Below are 22,769 nucleotides of genomic sequence, written 5' to 3'. Positions count from 1 at the left end.
ACTGAGACATTTGCATGAGAAAATTTTACAAAGTTTTCAATAAAATTCTTATTGATAAATTTGCCTCCATTTCATTTCTAACAAGCTGTTCCTAAAGATCCCATCAGGCTGTCTTAGACACTTTGGGCAAGGGATTCCTTCCAAGCTGGGCCACTTGGGGAGGGGATGGGGGCGGCCCCAGGGCAGAGGGCAGGGTGTGCAAGGGCCCTTTGTGACACACTGCAGCACTGTCACTGTGGGATGGTGGCAACGGGAGCAGATGTCAAAGGGCCCTTTGTGACACGTGCTGACATAGGAGCTGGCGGTGACAGGGCCACGCCACAGTGCTCGGTGCACGCGACGGGTCAGGACGCGCCAGAGCGGTGCTGTGAGGAGCCCCCGCACAGCGCACTCCTTTGTGTCGGACCTGGAGCTTTTCTGAAGCACTATTACTACAGGTGACCTCGAGGCCAGACCACAGGTCTTGCTGACCTGTGGCCTTGCTGAGCCTTCCTTCTTAAGGTTCTCTTGAGGGCAGACCGTGGGACTTGGTGACCCGGAGCTTTTCCGACGTGTCGCCCATCCCTGCAGTCTCTGCCCTTGAGACCAGACCACAATCCCTATCGAGGAGCCTCCTGTCCTTGTGGCAGGAGCCCTCAAGACCCAAGTGCAGGACTCGCTGTCTTGCAATCTTGCCAGGACTTGAGTCTTGCAGGTGCCTTCCAGGCACGACTGCAGGACTTGCTGACTCTGAGCTTTTCCGAGCCATCTCTCCTGCAAGTAGCCAGAAATCCAGTCACTGCCATGGAGCAGCGACCCCCAAGAGTGCCCAAGTTGGCCTGGCTTGAGGAGGAGGAAGAAGAAGGCTCTGGAGCTGTCCTGGCACAGGAGTCTGGAGAGGTGCAGGAGTTCCAGGCACCACAGGAGGGTGAGTTGCAGAGCTCGGCCTTAGGGCTAGTGCCTGTTGCCAGCTTGGCCCCATCCCATTCCATGCCATGCCATCCCCTGGTGCTGTTCCTATGGAAAGGATTGGAGAGTCTGGAAGATTTGGAGCAGCGACCCCCAAGAGTGCCCAAACTGGCCTGGGTGGAGGAGGAGGAAGAGGAGGTCGAGGAAGAAGGTCCTGGAGCTGCCCTAGCACCAGAGACCGAAGAGGTGCAGCAGTTGCAGCCGCTGGAGGAGGGTGAGTGGCAGAGCTGGGCCACAGGGCTGGTGCCTGCGGCCATCTTGGCCCCATCCCATCCCATCTCATCCCATCTCATCCCATCCCACACTGTCCTGTGGACACATACCCATGGACAGCACAAAAAGTGGGCTGGGGCTGCCCCCGCAGCAGTGGCTGTGCTGCATCCCCTGGGGCATCCCAGGACTGTCCCTGCCTGGGGAACGTAGGGCTGGGCTGTGCTCTCCGGCCTCTCCCGCAGCCCCTCAGCTCTGGCTGCTCTTTGCCAGATGCAGCCATGGACGGCACACAAGAGCAGGACACCGCCCGTGGCCGCTTCCGCAGAGCAGCGCAGGTACCTGCAGCCATCCCCACCTGCGCTGGGCCTGCTGGCACTGCTCAGCCCAGCACCGCACTTGGAGCACTCCATGCAACTTCCCTGCCTTCCTGCCCTTCTCCTACAGTTTCTTTACCAATTCATCACGAGAATTGGCAAGGAAGAGACCAGTCCCATGGACACTGAGGTCAAAGCATCCTCAGAGGTCTTGGCAGAACAGAGCAGCGCTGCCCGGCTGGATCTGCTTGTAGAGACGGCTCTTTTCAATCCAGAGCAAGTAAGCAGCCTGTGGCCAGCCTTTGATCCTCCAGCAATTGCTTGGCTTTCCCAAGCCACGCCTGCTGCTCACTTGAAGCTTTTGAGGCCATGGCAGTGGGCTGGAAGAGAAGCACTTGTCTGGGGAAGAAGCTGGGCACATTGCTGACTCCCTCTGCTAGCATTCCAAGTCTCCCTGTGCCTTCTCCAGGTGCCCGGCGTGGTGAGGTACATCCACCAGTGGCTCATGGCCAATGAGGCTGCTGAGCACAGGATGGACTGGGCCCTGATGCAAGTGGCCGAGGCAGAGCCCGATGATGTGGCCATCACTCTCCTGCGGGTGGCCCCAACGTGTGACAGGTATTGGGCCCAGCTGCCCCGGGGCCTCAGGGCTCCCCAGCCCATCACCCTGTACAGCCCGGCCCTGGGCTGTGAGCAACACAGACTTGCAGGGCCCTCTGGCTGCTCCCTTTGCCAGCCCTGCTACAAAGTCGGCCCCCGAGCCCGCTGCCGTGCTGCCAGCCTGCCCCTCAGGGGCCTGTCCCCACAGGGCTGGGCTGCCTGGCTGCTGCTGCCGCTCAGGGCCAGTGGGCACAGGCAGAGCTGGCGGCCAGCTCAGCTCCCCGCTGCTGCCCAGCCCACGGTGATGTGTCTGACCCCGCAGAGCTGCTATGGCCATGTGGACGACCATCTTGCTCTCGCCCTGGATTTCAGAGGAAGTGACACCGCTCCTCATCAATGTGGTGGGGAGCTGGCCGCAGAAAAACCTGGGCACCTCTGATGGGGACAAGACGGCTGTCTTTTCCCTGACTGTGAGTTTCGGGAGCTGGCCTTTGCTCACCGCAAGGCCGGCCGCCTCTCCAGCAACTCTGTTGCCTCCTTCCCCCACTGCATCTCCCTGCTTCAGGCACTGGCCACAAACCTGGCCTAGGGGCAGCTTCAGGGCCACCAGGCCCGCTGCTCCCCCTACGTCTGCCCCAGCCTCTCCCTGCCACGCTCAGGCCCTGCCACACGGACGCCCCGGCACTGAGCGCTGTCTCGGGCTGCTTTGTCCTCTGCAGGCAACTCTGGTGATGTGGAAGATCCTCCAGGGGCCCTGTTGCCCACAGATCCTCACAGTCTATTTCCCCCGCCTCTTTGTGCATCTGCTCTTCCAAACGTACTTCAGTACTTTGTACAGGACAGAGGACGTCCATACCTTCTGGAAGGAATGCCAGGTGCAACACGGCCTCTCCACCAGCCCCAACAGGTGCTCCATGCCACTCCTCCTGTCCCTGCCACTTCCCCAGCCTCAGAGCCAGCGCTCCCAGCATCACCTGGGCTTTGCTGTGCACACAGGTTTGCAGTGCAGACCCTGAAGGCCCTGCTCTGCAGTCTCCACTTGGAGCATGTGGTGGTGGCAATGGAACGCAAGCGTGGCTGGGACACGCTGCTCTGTGCTGACACCCACCACTATGCCGTGGGTCTGCTGGCCAGGTGAGCCCCCCTTCTCCCCACTGCCTCTGACATTTGTGCCCCCTGCCCGGGATGCCCCCCACAGTCCCCGTGGCCATGGGCCTGAGGGCCTCATCACCGAGGGATGGCCAAGGAGACTGCAAAAGGCTGCGAGAGGAGGGTGCCCAGGAGCAGCCACATCTCAAGGGCCCAAATCGCCTCACAGGGTGCTGGGGCAATAGGACAACTGTGTCAGTCAGTCCTGGGAGAGGCTTTTCGCACCCTTGCTGAGACTCTTTCTGCCATTTTCCGCCTTCCAGGGTAATGCGCCGTGCATCTGCCCACTTGTGCAAAAGCATCTTAAGCTACCTGCTTGAGGTGCTCAGCAAACCGTTGCCACTCTGGGATGTCTCTGCCATGGCATTCCTTGTGGAGGTGAGCCTGATGGCCAGCACTACCTCGCTCAGCTCCCTGCCAGCCCTGTCCCCTGGCATAGCCACAGCTGCCTGGGACGGCACCCGCGCCCTGTGCTGCTGCCTGGGCCCAGCCCTGCGCACTTCCAGGCTCCTGCCGGCCGGCTCCCCTCTCACTGCCCTGTGCCTTTCAGCTCCTAGATTGCCTGGACTTGAGTGACTGTGGTGACAGCCTAATGGAGATCTTGTATAAGTACCTGTGGTACAATTCCACAGAGATGCATCACCAGGTTCTCAGGGCTCTCCTCCTGCTAAAGGACCGTCCCTCCATGGTGAGAAGGGGGCAGCAGCTGAGGCCGTGTGGGCACCATGAGGCTGGGCAATGCTGTCACTTGGCCTTGGCTGGCCTTTGCCTTGGGCGCTGAGGCAGCTCCTCGCAGCTCTCCTGCCTCCTGCTTCAGCTGCCCGAGTGCTTTGGGACAGCCCTTTGGCCTCTGGGCCCTGTGGCAGCTGCCCGGGCTTTCACACACTTGTGTTCTGCACAGGCCGAAAGAATTCAGAGCCTGACAGGAAGACTAGTGCACCTCCTGTGGGACTTGGACAGTGACGTGGCCAGGATGAGCACTGCTCTTCTGAGCCATATTTTCCTGAAAGAAGACATCCCAATATCCTGGCGCAGGGCCCTGCAGCTGGCTGAGCCGCTCCTGAAACTCCTGGACAATGTAAGGCTCTGTGCCCCAGCCACAGCCACTGCCTGCTGCCCGGACACTTTGTGCCCTGTGCATTTGCAGACCTGTGCCGATGTGGGCCATAAGAAGCCAATGATAAGGTCATTTTTCCTTCCTTCCTTTCATACAGCCTGATAGCCAGGTGCAGCTGCTCTCCATGTCTCTCCTTCGAAGAGTGATGTCTTCAGCAGAAGAAGAAGGAAGAAAGCCCCTGAAGGAACGAGTGTACCAGAGCCTGCTCCCACTCTTTTTCCACTGCCAAGATGAGAATCGGCATGTGGCAGAGGTGAGGACTCCTGGGCTGCTGCTGCGCCTTGGCAGGGGGCTCAGCTGCCTCCTGCCCTGACGCAGGCTTGCAGGCTGCAGCCTCCTCCAGCCCTTGGCACTGGGACACTCCTGTGCCCTGCCTTGTGGGGCCATTTGCTGCTCTCTGCTGCTCCCCAGGCCTCTCGGACAACGCTCCTTCGCGCGGCTGACTTCCTGAAGAGGCCAGACCTGGAGAAAGCTGTGAGGAAGGAGAAGCTGTGGAAGTTTGCCAGGCTCGTGGTAAGGACAGCCTGGAAGTGCCAGCCTCAGGCTAGAGAAGCCCCCTGGCCCCGGTGCTCAGTGTGTGGGGCTGGCAGCTGTGCCCCTGCCCACTGCTGCACCCGGGGGCCGCACGGCTTCTTCTCCAGCCCCCTGTGGCGCCGAGCCGGGTGCCGATGGAGCCCCGGCCCAGCGGGGCTGCGGGCCGGGCCGGCACCGCGGCTCCCCGGGCAGCAGCCGGCCCTCTGCCCCCTCCAGAGCCCGGCGCCAGCGGCTGCTGGCCGGGCCTCAGGGCTGGCCGGGCACGGGAGGCCGGGGCTGGCCGCAGGCAGCAGCGCCCCGCCGAGGGGCAGAGCCCGCGCCAACCCTTCCCTCCTGCCGCTCTCTCCAGCTGGCAGACCACAGGATCCCCTTGGCCGAGCACCTGCGTCGGGCCCTGCAGTACCTGCAGGACCCACAGGAGACCCTGCGAGCGGCGGCCATCAGGGTCATCGGTGAGTCCCGAGCCCGGGCTCCCTCCCCGCCCCGCCGCAGCTCGGCCCCAGCCCCGGCTGCTGCCCTGGCAGCGGCACCCGGGCCCGGCGCCCTGGATCCCCGGCTGTCCTCACCCCAGCCCCGGCTGCTGCTGCCGGCCTCTGGCAGCCGTGCCCTTGGGCTGAGTCAGGGTGCGGCAAGGGCCCGGGCTGAGCCCTGCCGGGGCAGGAGGCCGTGTGGCCACAGGGCTGGCAGCGCCGCTGGCAGGGAGCTGTGCTGCTGGGACCCTGACAGGCTCTGTGTTCTCAGGGATGGCCGGGGAGCAGCTGAGGGGGCAGCAGGCAGAGCTCCAGGTGTTGTGCAGAGGTGAGCCACGGCAGCAGGCTGACAGTGTTGGCTGTCGGGGGCAGCTGCAGCCCTGGCCAGGCTGTGGAGGGCTCTGCTCCCTGTCCCGATGAGGGGCGGCGTGGGCAGAGCACAGTGAGATTTCAGGGCCACGTGGGGCATTTGTGGCCAGCAGCTTCGGGCTGACCCCCTTGGTCCCTGCTCCCTCCTGGCCAAGGCAAGAGCCGGCTGGCATGGCCCTGGCAGGGGGCTCTCGCTGGGCCCCCACAGCTCTGGGGTGTGACCGTGGCTCTTTTCGTCTCTCTTGCAGCCCTCGAACGCCTGACGGAGGACAGAAGCGGTGCCGTGTCAGACCTGGCACTTGAGACGCTGTATGTCCTCCGGGCCATCCAGAGTGCCCGATACTCCATTCTCCAGAGGATGCAAGACCAAATCCTCAGGGCATGGAGGACACGGCCTCGTCTGTCGGGCCTGGGCTGGCTGCGCTGCTGGAGATGTGCTCAGCGCTGATTTGGGACGTTCTGTTTGCTGGGGCCACCTGGGCAAGCCAGGATTTTTAATTTCATAAGAATTGTTTTCTTCTGTTTTTTTCTTTCTAGTATGTAAATAATATAGGATATGTTAGGGCTGAGAGGCTCTATCTTCTGGGGCCACATAGGCCATCTGTTATTTTTTGTTTCATAGAGATTGTTCTTTTCTTCGTTTCGTTTCCATCTAGTATGTAAATAATATAGGATATGTTATAAACCACAAGAGTCCCAAGACCTTTCTTTTGCTGCCCAGGGTGTGAGGGGCATAGGGGAAGAGAGGGAAAAGGGTTCTTGTGTTCAGCAACCTGCCGGGGCATGCAGTGGTGCAGGGGAAATGGCCAGAAGCCCCTTGGCCTTTGGTGGTTGTGCTGAAGCCACAAGCCCTGTGGCAGGCAGGAAGCGCCATCTGTGTCCTGCTGCCCGTGTGTTGCTGCCGTGATGGCTGAGGAGCTGCTGGAGCTCCTGTGGGGCTGCGGCGCTGCTGCCGGGCCAGGCTGGGGGAGCCCCTGAGGGCACGGGGTGCTGGGAGGCCGTGAAGGGATGAGGGGCTGCGGAGCCCCAGACAGGACAAGGCATTGGGAAGGCACGAGGGGGATGTGTGAGGGAGTGGGTGGCAGGAGGTTCCAAGGGGACAGAAGGCCCTGGAGGAGCCGGGGTGGTGGGAAGCCCTGAGGAATTGGGTGTCAGAGGGCCATAAGCAACCCCGGACAGCCGCCTGGTCCCTGACACCCGGCTGCTCTGGTGATTCTCCAAAATGTCCCCCAGGCCTGCAGCAGAAGGCCTGGAGGCTGGGACACCACCCCAGCGGGAGGGTGGGGACAGCCCGAGGTGCCCAGGCTGGGCTGGCTGGGGACATGGAGGGCAGGGGGTGCTGCCAGTCCACGGCCACTGGGTGCCTCCAGGAAGGGGCAGTGGGCAGAGGCAGGGCTGGTGGCCAGCCCGGGCCCTCGCGGCTGCCCAGGCCACGCTGCTGTGACCGAGGCCTCCCTGACACAGAGCTTGGGGCCCACAGAGCTGCTGCCACCATGGGGAGGGTGGCGATGTCTCCTCCGGCAGGGCTGCCCAGTGGCTGCTGCCCAAGCGGCTCTGGAGCCCACAGAAACAGCAGCAGAGTGTGCCCAGGAACAGCAGCAGCCCCAACGTCGGCACCTGCGCACTGAGGCGTCCGCAGCAGCCGGGTGCCAAACAGGGGGAGGCTGTGGGCACAATTGCCTTTGCTTTGGCAAAAGGCTTCAGCAGAGTTGGCCACAATGGCTTTCTCTTCACTTGCAGCCTCACAGCAACGCTTGCCAGCTTCAATTGCAGCCTGTGCCCGTGACTGGCTTGGATGGCCGTGCTTGAGGGCGAGCTCGCCTTCCACACTCAGGTGCCCCAAGGCAGAGGCACTGGCACCATCCTGAGAAAGAGAGAGAGAGAGAGAGAGAGAGAGAGGGAGTCTGACGGGGCAGGAGCCCTATGCTGCAGCTGCCCTCCCTCTCATCTGTTCAGGCACCTTAAAGACACATGAAACCAAATCCTGGACTTGCTTGGAACAAAGGAAGAAGCAGCATGCGCTGAAAAAAAGCAGGGACTTACACAGCTCAGTTTTGCTCTCCACTTGGGCAATCCCAGAATCCCTGAGCACTTGGTGTTGCAAAGTATCATCAACATCATGCAGTCTCCAGCCATTCTGCCATGGGCACAGGTGGTGTGCAGGCACAGCTGTCACTAGAACTGGGAGAACACTTTTCCATGTTGACCTTTTCCTCTCCTGGATTTCAAGCAAAGATGAAAAAATCATCTGGTGAATGACAGGTGAATAGTGTAGCTCACAGAACTAGGAGTAGGAGTCTCCAGTGGCCCATGGTGTGTCCATTCAACCATTGTTAGATTGTCCAGTTGGAGCTCGGGCACAGGCACCACGCTGGTCCATTTCAGCATCCCAAAGTCTTGGTGGCTCCCTGTGCACCCACTGTCTCCTGAATCCATTCTTGAACTCCCAGTTACTGCTGTGCAGGACATGAGAACACAGGAACAGCTTGTTTGGCTCATTCTTGCCTTTGCTGCTCCTGCCTAAAGGAATCATCAGGACTATGTGCTGATGGAATGGGATCGCCGAACAGCAGGGACTTTGTCTGTAGTGTCTGAAACTAAAACCTTGTCTGACTGTTCAGACACTCTAAAATCCAGGGTGAGAATGACAGTATGGAAGAATCCTAGAAATCTTGACTTGTGATTTTTCTAGTCAAGGATTTGAATGCCAATGTGGAAACTACGAAAGTATTCAAACTTGTTTTCATTGGCAACCCCTTTGAAATGGCATCAGCAGAGCTCCAGGGGACAGGGTATGACAGTGGGGACAGTACTTGGCAGCTCATGGCTTCAGATGTGGGAGGTAAATATTTTGCGTGGGTACACATTTAAGTTCAAGTTTTCCCAGGGTTTGGATTGACTCGTCATTGCAGGTAACTTTAATCAATGCAAAAGGATGTAAAAGCAGAGTTTCTGGAGAATGTGCACTAGGGAGGGAATAGGGAGAAAACCTTGAACACAGCCAGCAGGCTCTGAAAAAAATTATAAAAGTTAAAATTAAAAATAGATGTAGCACTGTGACTGTTCAGACAGGACTCCTTGTGTCTGGAGGTGATCGTAAAACATTTTAAAATCTTAGGAAATTCGGGAACTCAGAAAGAAAGTTAGGCTTGGCAAGCCCTGGGAAAAGTAGGCCCTGGAAATGTTAGGCCTTGTGCTTGCTAAAGATCATGTGAAACTGCACCTGTGTAATCAATATATGATAAATGATAGAATTGTTAGATGTGATTAGATATAATTATTGTTTAAAGAACATGAGGAACAATGTTAGGGGGCTGGGGTGGGATCACGAGAAATCCATGCTTGGGTAAAAACAATGCATACAATAGAACAATGTAAGTTTAATAATTAATATCTAAGTTGTATAACGATAGAGTATAAAACATGTTCAACTCAAAAACAAATCGGGTCAGATTTGGGTCTGTGTACCCCTGACACCCAGAGCTCTTCAATAAAGCACCTGCATATAATCATTGTGTGATGATGTGTATTCCTGAACTCTAACATTTTGGTGACCCAGATGGGACCTTGTGAGTGCTGCTGAGCGAGCTGGCAACCCGATCCTGCTCCAGCCGGCACCGAGGGATTCTCGGGGAGCCCATCAGCCGCGACCGTCTGCGCTGCTCACAGCGTCCCCAGGAGAAGAGGTAAGGTGCTTTCACTTTGGTTTGGGTGCCTGCCAATAAGACGCAGCAAAAGCTGCGCTTGGTTGGGCTAAAGGAATTCCTGTTGGGATTGCCCGGGCGCTGTCCGTCAGACGACTGCGAAAGCGTTGCAGGTTCGGCATTTGTGGTGTATTGTAGTTGTGACATGGAGAAGCTTAAAGGGGTTTTGGGCAGCAATGCTCTCATAGCAGGTACTTCTCCTTTGGGGTGCTTATTAGCACATTGGAAACAAGGTCACTTTGGGGAAGAATTACATAAGGCTGAATTGATTTTGGTGAGATCTCCCCACGGAAAAAGACCCCTGTGACACTGTCTCATCTGTTGGTAGCTATAACCTCTCTCTTTCTTTACTTTGTTTCTCCTCTCTCTCTCTCTCACTCCCTCTCCTCTATCACATAACCCTTGTTATCACTAAAATAAATGTACATTATTGCTGTTGTGATTTCAACTGAAATCCCTTGTGTCCTTTGTGCCCTCTGAGATCAAAGAAACTTCTCGCGACTCCCACTGGCGTTAGCGAATCGTGACATTTAAACTGGAGTCACGGACAGGATTTCTGACAGACAGAAGGGGCTGCAGGTTTGTTGTGCGGTCTGTATTAGGGGAAAGATGTTTTGCTCCAGCCGCACCCAGCCCGACACTGCCAAGAGAGTGAGCGGTGTCTAGAAAGCAAGGGGGGCAACTCGAATTTCCCACAAACTGCACACGCCGAGGTGAAAAGCACCCCACACTCACTTGAGGGCTCTGTCTGCAGAATTTCACAAAAGATCTCTTAGTGCAAAAGGGTGGGAATGTTTTTGTTGTTGTTGTGTGTATGAATTTTGAGTGCTTGGTGTAGCAAAGAGACAATCAGAATTTTAAACTGAAAGAGTGCCTCCCGAGCAGATTTGGTCTTTTTACCCACACAGGGAAGCAAAAAGCAGTGTGTGTGTGTCTGTGGGTGTGGGTGTGGGTGTGGGTGTGTGTATAATTGAAGTTTATACCTCCCTATAGTGGTTTTCCCTTTGTAAAAATGACTGAAAAGGGCAGTGCAGAAGTTAAAGCTGCATTTTATGCTCTGTTAGCAAAACACAATGCCAGACCTTCTCCGGGAGGGGAAAAGCGGGCGCTTAGTTACTGGTTTAATTTGGAAAATGTGATTGATAGAGTGTGTTCTTTACAAGATGAAAGAAAATTTAAATTGGTCAAAAATCAAACTCTACTCTGCTCAGTTTTGGGAGCTTGTTTTACTGCAGCTCTAGAAATTGGCTTTAAGCAAAGAAGTGAGGAAAGAAGAGGGGGAAACCTCTCTCCTGAATCAAATTTACCCTCCAAAAGAGCTAATTCATTCCAGTAGAAATGATGGACCTGTAAAAATGGCAGAAGAAAAATCAGAGAAAGCAAAGGTGTTAGATGCATTGGTTCTCTTAAGGAAAACCCAGACAAGAGAAAAGAAATCTCTCACTGCCAGTATTGGTGGTCACTGGAGATAAAGAAGGGGGTCCCCAGCAAGGTAATAGATGGCTTCTCACTTCAAAGTTGAGTGAAGTTGTTTCTAATTGGCACTGTCCCAAGTTCATTGTATGGAATGCCCCATTGGATAACCCAGCACAGCTCCACAGGCTCTGGGCTGTGAGCCAAAGCCATCTCCTTCTCAGCTTCTGGGAGTGGAGTCCAAAGAGCCTCAGAATCAGGGAAACTGGGAACTCTGCTTCTCCTGGGTGAGCAGAGAGGCAGAGGTTGCTTTTATTTCAAATGCTCACGAGAAATAACAAAACTGGAGACATATTGATTACAGCAATAGTGTGTAGAGAATATTTGAACAGAAGGTGGGCATGATATTTTAGTAAAGGCCTGTCTGCACAAACCAGCTTTTGGTATAAGTTGTGATATTAAAGGCTCATGTCCTTGAAACTTTCCTGAAGCAGAGAGAATTGTTGCTATATTTTATATATTAGTAAAGGCCTGTATGCACAAACCAGCCTTTGAAATAAGTCGTGATATTAAGGGCTAAAATCCTTGAAACTTGCCTGCAGAAGAGAGAGTAAAGCAAAACAATATCCTTGTGTACAAGGATAAGAATGTAAACCTGTGTGTGTTAGCCAATAGTAGCTTGCTCTGCCCGCAGACCCTGTAGAACCCTATAAAAGGTGTGTTAATAATAGAAATAAACGGCATTCACAATTACTTCTGTGAAGACTGGTGAACAGCTCGGGCGTCTTTCAACATCTGGCGCTCCGACCAAGGACACCCCTGCGGGCAGAGGGGCTTTGGAGTCAGCGGAGTGGATCTGGGCATTATACGTCGCGGGCTTGGATCGGCACCGGATAGGCAGCCTGAGCGCGGTGAAACGCTGAGCGGTAGGATGTGGAAAGTCAGGCTGCTGGGGGGGGCCCAGGAAGGCAAGGGCGTGGTAGAAGGGTCGCAACCTTCCCCCTTGCGGGTGGCCGTCAGCATGGAGGCAGAGTTTGCGGCGGTTAAAAAACTGCTTCTCTGCATCCTCGTTAAACGAGGCGAAGCAGCCCAGGAAAAGGATCTGGATATGCTCATTATGTGGGCTAATTGTCATGGGCATTTGCAGTGCTCACACTGCTTCTTGTGGTGCAAGAACGGACTGATATGTCGGCTCTGATATGGGAAATGGCAATTACAGAAAAGAGCAAGGACACTGCGTCTCTCGGTTGAACTTGGCAGATTGCAATTAATACCTTAAAAGACAGAAAAGTGAGATATGCTGAGGCTGTGAGCCCCGTAATTCTACCTGCGTCACAGCGGCAGATGCCTTTACCTCCCACTGCTGAACAAGCACTCCTATCTATGCTGCCCATGGAGAGAGGGAGGGAGAGTCAGAGAGAAGAAAAAAAAAAAAAAAAAAAAAAAAAAGAAAAAAAAAAAGAAGAAAAAAAAAAAAAAGTTCCACAGCGAACGCTGAAACAACGAACAGAATCTGTTCAGTTATGGCAGGATGTGATACATCCAGAAATATTTGCTTCATTTTTGGAGTCACTTTTAGCATTACAATCTTATTAAAGTTCCATCTTCACCACCCTGGAAGAAAAGAAGCCAAATTTAGTCTAGTTTCCACCCGAACCAGGGGGACATGGGGGAGCACAGAAGTGGGCTCTGTGAGAACAAAGGCACCCTGGGGGCAGAAGCAGCGCAAGAAAAGTTCCAAGGCCACGCTGATAAGCTTCAATGATCGCCGCTGTTAGCACCTGGCCTGAGAGACTTTTCGTGTAACATCGCCTGCTCTTGTAAAATCGTGCCCTTTTTTCCTCTATCGGCAAACAACAAGAGAGATTGAGAGAAAAAAAAAACCTGCATTTGTTAAAGTTAACTTTGTGAGGTTTTTCTTTTCCTTTCTCTCCGTTTTCCTCGCTGCAAGAGTATGTAGAGAATGTGAAGGAAGATAAGAGCAGAACTGCAGCAGCAGTAGGGTGGGCAGTCCGCCCCCCCTGCTCCCTCTCTAAGAAGAAGCACCCAGATAATACCCAGTTTGTGAAAAAGTCATAATTTATTGGGTTTTCAAAATGTTTTTATATACCATTGTAGAGTTAATTTTGTGTTTTAAGTAATTATGAGTTTATGCAATTGCAGTTTTTAAGATTTTACTAGAGAAGTTATTGTGATTCTTTGAACGTTTAAGAAAAAAAAAAAAAAAAAAAAAAAGAGAAAAAAAGAGAAAGAAAGTGTTTAAACATGGTATGATTTACAGCTTCTAGGAAAACCTTCCAATTAATGATATCTACAGAAGAGATTTGTGGTTTAAAAAATAATTAGTTAAGAGAACTTTACTGTACAAGACAAAGTTAAGTTAAAGTATATATTATCTATTTGCTTGTTTTTTTCACAATTTTAATAAGGTAATTTTAATGTGAGTCCTTTTGTTATATAAAGCACATATAACTGCATATACACCAATCTGGATTTTGGGTTTTAGTTTAAGAATTGGACTTGGTGTTTCTGAAAAAATGTAAATGTAGTACTTTTGAAAAGTGCTACAAAGCTGGATGGCAACTCACCAAATCCTGTGTTGTGGTTTTTCTCTAGAAAAACTGCACTTTCAAATCCTAACCAATTTAAGCATATACTAGGCAAATTCCTGTTATGAATAAGTATTTTTAGTAACATTTGCAGTTATTGTGAGTTATTCTCAAAGCTAGATGACATAGAATTGTGATGTATTTGTTACATTCTTATAATCTTTATAGTGAATTCATGTTACTGTTATATTGTGTTTAAAAAGTATATATCAAACTTTTAGTTGCCTTTTTGTACTAACAGAATAATATTAAGTTATGATTTTATTTAATATAGATTAAGTGTTAATAGAATTAAGGATAGTTAAGTTTTATAATGTTTAGGCTTGAATGTTTTTAAGTTAAGTTTTCTAACTTAGATATTCTTTTAAGGTTAAGTTTGTTATTTCCTTTTATCATATATAATTATTGTTAGGTTTAAATATTGTTTAATTTAAATTGTTTTGTGTTTTATTGGAGACACTTGTTTAAACTGAAAAGTATAGTTATTTTCCTAGAGAGATGAAGACAGCCACAACTGAAACAGCAGTGATGGAACACTGGTGAACACCTGCTTGTGGATAGAAGGGAATGCAGTCTGTGACACCCTTGACTTCATCAGGAGTTCTATTGGTTGTTGCAATCTCTGCAGTTTTGTTTGTTATAGCTTTCATATTTTTCAGTGTTTCCAGAATTTTAAGAAGATGTATCATTGCTGAGGATCAGCTGCCATAGGAGAGGCTTCAGATTAAACCAACTGCTGCATGGTTTAATTGGTCTGGTACCTGAGGCTTCTGATCATTTGATTTGTACAAATGTATTTTAACAGTTTGCTGTGCTGTAAGCATCTCATAGCTGCTACTATTGAGAACCTTGTTCTAGAAATATGTTAAGAGGCATCTTTCCAGTTTAAAGCCAGGCCCTGGCCAAGCCTTGACTTTACCTGGAGGGAATGTTTGCCATCAGATCCAGATGTTTTCTGTCCCAAATCAGTATTTGAGTCACTTTTGACTCAGCAATTTGACCCTGTTGATATGACAGCTGGATCAGTTTTGAAGTGAGCTTGGAGAATCATTTCCGGAGGTGATTACCCAATCCTTCACTGATTGTTTTGTTTCTGTTTGCTTGCTAACTATGGGATGCTGGTGCAGTGTTTTAGTAATTAATAGTAGTTTTATATTACATGTGTTATTAATAATGTTTATGATTTAATTGATTTTTAACCGGTATAAGTTCTTATTAATTGTGTATATGGTTTTGTGTTGCTGTTGATGTTTATAACAGAAGTACATCTCATTTTATGTTTTTTTAAGAAAACAGGGGAAATGGATGCCCTAAAAACATTTGATTAGTGTAATTCATTAACTTCAAGGAGAGAAGTGCCTGTGTTTTGTTGGCAGGTTCAGAAAGGTCACCTGTCCATCTGACCAGTGTCTGCCTCTGAACACACGAGATCCAGTGAACAGAGAAGTCACCACACAGCTTTGGTACTCCAGACATGGATCAGAAGTGGACCTGTCAGGACACAGTTGTGTCTGAACACTACACAGACAGTTGCCAACAGAAATTTTATGTTGTTATTATGATGTTATGTCTCTACCAATTTTTCAGGTATCCTTTGTTTCAAGATTTAGAAGGATCTGAAGAACAACTTGAACATCCAAACCCTCAGTCACCGATCAGCTGCCAGCTGACATCACGGGAGCAGTGAACGTTCCAGGACTGAATCGTGTTAGAGAAATTCTGTAGAAGATCTAAGAAGTGTAGAGACTCCACCTAACTGTATATAAAGCAAATTGTAGTTGTGTGTTTACCCTTTCAGCAAATTGCTTTCACGCTTAGACTACATATATACCAAAGCACGTGTGTTAAAAGTAGTTATATAATAGGTTAAGATAAAGAGTTTATCCTGTGTAGTAATTGTTGTTAGGATAAAGTATAAGTATTCCCCCTTCAAGAGCTAGTGTAAGCATCTTTGAAAGTTCATTTAACGATTGGAGTTTTAGCTGTAAGTTTGCAAATATGGTGTCATTTGCATGGAACAAACTGCTTATGGTAATTGTGCTGTGTATAGTCCCAACCAACTGTCTGCTAACTAACATCCAAAAGAGGCAGAACATGTGGGTCACTCTGGCACACTGAACTGGCCAAAGGTCAATGTGTCAAAGCCTAGCCACACCTGGAGATCCTTTCGCACCTGTCTCGTAGGAGTCCCTGAATGGGATCCTCCAGCATTTAAAGATTTAATTAGTAATGAGACTCGACTGAATTGATTGGCAATGTTGCAAGAGTGCAATTGCACTGTTTGCTTCACATCAAGACAGCCTGAAGCCTGTTGGCAAGCAAAAAATTACCAAAGTTCTCAATGTTACAACCCTCAGAAGAATTAGATTTGTTAAGTTCCACCAATACCTCAGGTGGATGGATAATGTTTGAACCCCCGACAAAAAGTCATTCCAACAAAGTAATGTAGCCCTGAGCTGCAGTCAACCCTATAGCTGATCTCGTTACTACCACTGAAAGTAAAGCCTTTGTTTGTGGTGCAATCTCACAGGACAATTACCAAAGCGATTACCTAGTTCCATGTTTCTAATCTGTGGGGATAGGGCATGGAATAGGATTCCTGCTAGTCCACACAGAGGACCCTGTTATCTTGGGAAACATAACCTTGTTCCACCCAAGCTTACATCAATTGTTGAATATAGCTAGCAAAATGAAGAACATCAAACAGTCAAAGCAAAGCCTGAATGAATTAAAGTTTAGCCACCCTAAAAAGGCTCGCTTGTTGGACTAAGGAAGGATTGAATTTAACATCCACAATGTTAAGTGAGCTTTCAGCCAATGTGAGTAGTGTATGTCATGCAATATTATGAAATCGAGCTGCAATGGACCTTTTGCTCTTGGCACAGGGACGTGGTTGTGGGGAGTTTGAAGGCATGTGCTGCTTGGATCTTACTGATCATTCAGCTTCCATCCATAAGCAACTGCAACAGCTACAGGATGTGTTACATGCCCTGAAAGAAGATAGTGACCCCACTGGAAGCTGGTTCGCCAGCTGGGGCAACACCGGATGGTTGAGGTCTCTTGTGCTAGAAGGGGGACGGACTTTACTTATAGTGTTAATTGGGATGACAGCCTAAGTTGTGTGTTACCTTATCCAAAGCCTGGTTTGTGCAAAAAGAGAAAGGGGGAATTGTTGCTATATTTTATATATTAGTAAAGGCCTGTATGCACAAACCAGCCTTTGAAATAAGTCGTGATATTAAGGGCTAAAATCCTTGAAACTTGCCTGCAGAAGAGAGAGTAAAGCAAAACAATATCCTTGTGTACAAGGATAAGAATGTAAACCTGTGTGTGTTAGCCAATAGTAGCTTGCTCTGCCCGCAGACCCTGTAGAACCCTATAAAAGGTGTGTTAATAATAGAAATAAACAGCATTCACAATTACTTCTGTGAAGACTGGTGAACAGCTCGGGGGTCTTTCAACAGAGAATGAAGCAAAACAACATCCTTGCGTATAAGAGAAAAAATGTAAACCTGTGTGGATTAACCAAGAGTAACTTGCTTAGCCCGGGAACCCTGTAAAACCCTATAAAAGTGTGCTGAAGATAGAAATAAATGGTGTTCTCCATACTTCTGTGAAGACTAGGCTGAATAGTCTGAGCGGTTTCTCAATAATAGTGGGTCCTATACATCCACTTTTTACTTTTGTAGTTCACACTGGAGCCCAAATTTCTGTGTTGACCAATAAAGACTAGTGCAGGATTTGAGAGCAATATATGGAATAACTAAAGATATTTACCCAGTGGTAGCTAATCCTTGCACATTGTTAACATCTATAAAAGAGAAATAGAAATGGTTTACTGTATTTGATTTAAAAGATGCCTTTTTCTGCACACCCCTTGACAAAAAAAGTAGGAAACTGTTTGTCTTTGAGTGGGAAAGTCCAGAAAATAGAAGGAAAACTCAGCTCACCTGAACACGACTCCCACAAGGATACAAGAACTGTCCAACCCTATTTGGAAGGCAGCTGGGGAAGGAGCTGGAGATTTGGACCGAGAACGGGCAAGTACCGAGAAAACAATACCTGCTGCTACTGTATGTTGAGGATATACTGATAGCTACAGAAGAGAAAAGAACCTGCATAAAGGTACCAATTGAAATTTGAAATCAGCTGGGAATGGGAGGATATAAGGAGTCTAAAGAAAAGGCACAAATTGCCTGGCAGAGTGTGATTTCCCTGGGATGTGAAATCTCACACGGGCAATGTAAGCTGGGTACTAATTGTATTCAAGCTATTTGTGCTATTCCAGAACCCCAGAACGTGCATGAGCTGCGAGTCTTCCTTGGGATGACAGGGTGGTGCTGCCTGTGGATCATGGACTATGGACTAATTGCAAAAGCCCTGGATGAGGCCCAGAAGACGCAGCCGTTTACCTGGGGCAGAGCACAGAAGGAGGCCTTCCTCAAACTGAAGGAGGCATTGACAACTGCTCCGGCGTTCAGATTGCCAGACTTGTCCAAAGATTTCCAGCTGTTTGTGCATGAAAGACTACACCTAGCACTGGGAGTGCTGAGCCAAGGTTTGGGAAGCTGGGAAAGGCCGGTAGGCTGCTTTTCCAAACAGCTTGACAAGGGGAGTGCTGGATGGCCTTCATGCCTGCGGGCAGTTGCAGCCAGCGTGATGCTGCCACAAGAAGCCAGGAAACTCACCATGGGTAGACACATAGATGTCTGTGTGCCACACATGGTGAGCACTGTTTTAGAACAAAAGAGGGGCCATTGGCTATCTCCAAGCAGGATGATGAAATTCCAGGTAATCCTGACTGAGCAGGATGATGTCACACTAAAGACAACTGACCTCTTGAATGCAGCTCTGTTCCTGGGTACCACAACTGAAGAAGGCCCATTAGAGCATGACTGTGTAGAAGTAATAGAGGACACCTATTTGGCAAGAGAAGACCTGAAAGACATCCCACTGGAGCACCCAGAGTGAGAGCTATTCACAGATGGAAGCAGCTTGGTGGAGAACGGGACCAGATACGCTGGATATGCGGTAACAACAGTCAGTGCAATAGTGGAGGCAAAAGCATTATCAGCAAATGCATCTGCCCAGAGGGCAGAACTGGTTGCCTTAAGCAGAGCACTAGAATTGAGTAAAGGGAAAAGGGGAAACATCTGGACTGGCTCAGAGTATGCTTTGGAGTAGTGCATGTCCACAGAGTGCTGTGGAAAGAAAGAAGACTGCTGTCTGCTCAAGGTACACACATTAAACATCAAGATGCAGTCCTGCAATTGATAAAAGCAATACAAAACCCGAACAAGTAGCAATTATGCACTGCAAAGGACACCAATCAGGAAACTCCAAAATTTGTGAAGAAAATCGGAAAGCAGACTGGACAGCTTGACAGATTGCTTGAAAAGGGCAAAGAACAATGGCATTGATATCTTTAAAAGTTAATGTATCTCAATTTAATTTGCCTCCAAAACCGAAATATTCAATAGGAGATGAGAAATTGGGAAATTTTCTAAATGCACAAAAGAATTCAGAAGAGTGGTATGTAACTGCACAAAGACAAATAGTGTTTACCCCCTTGATAATGAGAGAAGTTCTATAAATGAAACATAACAAATGTCATTGTGGTGCAGAGGCATTGGTAAAATGGATGAAACAAAAATTAATCTCGGTACAGATGCTGACAATGGTAAAATCAGTAATGTCAAAATGTGAAATGTGCTTAAAAACAACTCAGTGGCTAGACACAGGCATAGCTAGGGAAGATTAGGATAGGAACAGAATCAGGATGACACTTGGCAAGAACCCTCTTGTAGAGTGAAATTTGGCTGGGCCCTAGAGTCTTTGCTCGGTCCTAGAGCAAACTATCAGAATAAAGAAATGTTGTACAAACCTACAGGTCAGGTAGAGAAATTGGCAAGAGTGAGCTGGGAAAGATTTAAAGAACTAAATGTACAATTACAATTTATTACTCCTGAAAGAGCATGGACTGTGTGGGTTTTTTAAGGGATGGATTGATCATTGCTGTGTCCACATCCCAAATGTGACTGCAGATGTAGAATATGACAGCAATCAGTTGCAACAAATAGAGCACAAAGCACAGGAAGAGCAAAAGGATTTGACTACAAGTTGGTTAGGCAAAATCTTCAAAGGGTTAGGGTGGAATGTGAGTTCACGGATTAAATCTATCATTGAGAGTGTGATAATCTTACTAATTGTATTCTTAGCAATTTGCTTAGTTTACAGCATCTTCAAGGGAGAAATAAAGAAGAAAACATCCTGGAACCAGAAAATAATAAAGGCACTGACACAAGATCCACCCCCACCATCTTCTGGTTCTCCAGTTCCTGACAGCATCCAGGACAACGTTTACATCAATCAAGGATTCGAAGAACATCGAGTGTAAACTCAGAAACAAAGGACTGTGTCAAGTGAAAACATTTGCACTTACAGTGAAGTGAAAATGCTTTCAAAGAGGGGAATGATTGTAAAAGGTTCTAAAATCATAGAAAATTTGGGGACTCAGAAAGAAAATTAGGCTTGGAAAGCTCAAGATGAGTAGGCCCTGGGAAATGTTAGGCCTTGTGCTTGCTAAAGATCATGTGAATCTGCACCTGTGGAATCAATATATGATAAATGATAGAATTGTTAGATGTGATTAGATATAATTATTGTTTAAAGAACATGAGGAACAATGTTAGGGGTTGAGAGGGGAACACGAGAAATCCATGCTTGGGTAAAAACAATGCATACAATAGAACAATATAAGTTTAATAATTAATATGTAAGTTGTAGAATGATAGAGTATAAAGCATGTTCAGCTCAAAACCAAGATGGGTCAGATTTGGGTCTGTGTACCCCTGACACCCAGAGCTCTTCAATAAAGCACCTTCATATAATCATTGTGTGATGATGTGTGTTCCTGAACTCTAACAATTTCATCAGATTTTACTGGAATTTTGTGGGATTTTGTGAAATTTTGTGGACATTTTTGGATATGTTGTGGATGTTGCTGGAATTTGGTAGAATTTTGAGAAGTTATAGGGAATGTTGTGGCATTTTTCTGGAATTTTTTGAGGCTTTTCCAGAATTTTGTGGGCTATTGAGGAGATTTTGTGGGATGTTTCTGGAATTTTGTGGGATTTTTGTGGGATTTGGAGGAGACTTGAAGAATTTTGAGGGATTTTTCTTGGATTTAGTGGGAAATGGTGGAGATTTAGTAAGCTTTTGCAGGAAGTTATTTTTCTTAGTGACCCAACGACCCAACACTTGTGTGCTGCAGTACGGTATTTTCTGTATAATCACCTACTACTACCCAAAAACCCCTAGGAGAAGAACATGAAGAAGAAAGAAGAAGGACAAGAGAAAAACCCTAAATCCTCCATCTTGTCTCTTGTTCTCTAAACTACTTTTTCACCCAGTGATTTAGAAAACTTTCTAATCTACACACTCACACTTTTCCTATCTAAGTTTAACATTTGTTTTCATGTATCACCATGAAAACATGCTCATGAATTTCGTATTATATGAAATTCAGTGTTTCTTTGAATCCTAGAAGTAAGTATTAAAAACAAGGGGACACACTCAGACTCCAACATGTTATCTACCTTTGACTGATCCAAGGAGCTATTAATCATAATGCTGCCTTAATTAATAGGGTCAGTCACCCAAGTCTCAGGCTAGAGAGTGAAGACACAGGCAAGCAGCTTAGCAGAAGGTTTTCTAGGAACATAAAGAAGGAATCCAGGACATTGTCCTGTATTTTCCTTTAAAACAGCTCTGAGAAATCCCCAGGATACTCATGTTAGGAGAAAAGTCCTACATGATTTACATGACCCTGCTGAGCTTCCGAGATCAGGCGGGATCGGGCGCTCTCAGGGCGCTCTGGCCGTAGGCGCTGCTTCCCCTCTCAGGAGCGCTCACCTTCCTGCCGTGCCCCGCAGCCTCACCAACACAGCCCAGACACGCAGAGCACACAGCCCGGCCACCAGGGCTGCCTATGGCCACAGCGGACTCGGAGCCACAGCCAGCAGCACACAGGCCACACAAAGCACAAAACCCACACCAGGCCAGGCACACAAGGCACACAAAGCACACCAGCCACCTGTGCCCACAAGCTCCTGCCCCTCGCCAAGGCTGCCCAAGGAAAACAAGGCACCTGCCGGGACCTGTGCTACTGTTCAAAGTTATTAGTCTCTGCCATATAACAGGAATAGATGGTCCAAAATTAAATGGCCTCAATGTCACCAGGAGTTCTTCACACAGTGCAGGTGTGACATTTGAAAGCAGACAGACTACAGTCCTTTTTTTCTGTGTAACTTCTGGCTGCAAGTCTGTGGCCATAGGGAGATGCCACAATGTGTCATTTAAAAATCATCATTTTTAAAAGCCCAAACAACCAACCACAGCTTCATCTTTCTTGGAGGACTTCATCAGTTTATTCCATAACAGGAGCACAATCTAACCAAGAGAACACAGAACTGTCATTCCAAATACATGGGCTATGCCCCTTCCACTTAGGCTAAGGGGCTGGATTTCCATCAGTGACCACAAGCCAGGACTTTCAACAGTGTTTGCTGCCTTTTTCTCTAAGGCATCATTTGGGATATTTTATGGCCTTTAATTAAATGCAAAAAAATGCTATCTTTTCAAATACTTTGTAAGGAACTGAAAAGACAAACTTTCCACAGCCAAACAAAAATAGTGTGTATGTCTCTAGATGCATATATGGAGGTGGAAAAAGACAAGAGGATGAATGATAAGAAAAAATAGGATATTTTCTTAATAGGATTTTTCTTAAAATAGGATTTTTTCGTCTGGGATTGTGGGGAGGAGAGGAGGGAGGGGCAGGAATGGGACAGTGCTCCAGGGTCTGTGGCAAACAGTAAAGAAAAATATGGAGAGGTGTAAGAGAAGTAGAGGTGTCAGAAAATTAAAGGTGTCTCCAATAACATAACTATTTGAATTTTAAGATGGAGTGTCTGTAGGCAGCTAAGTAGGGAGATGACAAGGATGGGAGTGTGAAAGAGTTAAGGATCAAAGGAATTGCTCGGGATGGATCTATCTGTGAATAGCACTAACACAAGTTTGCTGCCATTTTAAGCACCAAGTGCTCCACTCAGCCATACTTTGAGATCAAGTTCCTGTAAAAGTATATATTTAAGTTACGTATGAGGGCATTTCTTCACACAGGAACAATTTGAGCTATTCCTGCAAAGGCAGGCAGCTCAATATTTGAGATATAGAGTGGTTCTGCAAGGAGATCTGTTTTCTTAGACTGATGGACTTGGAATACAAATATGAGTCTGATGTTTCTTGTGACACCCATGTCTGGAAGT

General features: G+C 48.6%; 1 protein-coding gene across 1 annotated transcript; it reads left to right on the top strand.

The window, feature by feature from the left end:
• The first annotated feature begins 257 nt into the window (after positions 1-257).
• Positions 258-6,402, top strand: LOC147645557 (maestro heat-like repeat-containing protein family member 7). The gene is made up of 16 exons (XM_086874468.1): positions 258-907; positions 1,007-1,162; positions 1,432-1,496; positions 1,606-1,755; positions 1,945-2,093; positions 2,398-2,545; positions 2,795-2,982; positions 3,072-3,209; positions 3,488-3,602; positions 3,775-3,912; positions 4,126-4,302; positions 4,439-4,594; positions 4,753-4,854; positions 5,225-5,327; positions 5,617-5,673; positions 5,963-6,402. The coding sequence occupies exons 1-16, from the start codon at positions 784-786 to the stop codon at positions 6,160-6,162; spliced, it is 2,166 nt and encodes a 721-aa protein (XP_086730594.1). The 5' UTR covers positions 258-783; the 3' UTR covers positions 6,163-6,402.
• The last annotated feature ends 16,367 nt before the right edge of the window (positions 6,403-22,769 follow it).

This window comes from Cyanistes caeruleus, unplaced genomic scaffold (assembly GCF_971803275.1).
Source record: "Cyanistes caeruleus unplaced genomic scaffold, bCyaCae1.hap1.1 HAP1_SCAFFOLD_230, whole genome shotgun sequence".
Lineage (NCBI taxonomy): Eukaryota > Metazoa > Chordata > Aves > Passeriformes > Paridae > Cyanistes > Cyanistes caeruleus.
Note: the sequence above shows the minus strand (reverse complement) of the source record. Positions and strands in the feature narration are given on the sequence as shown.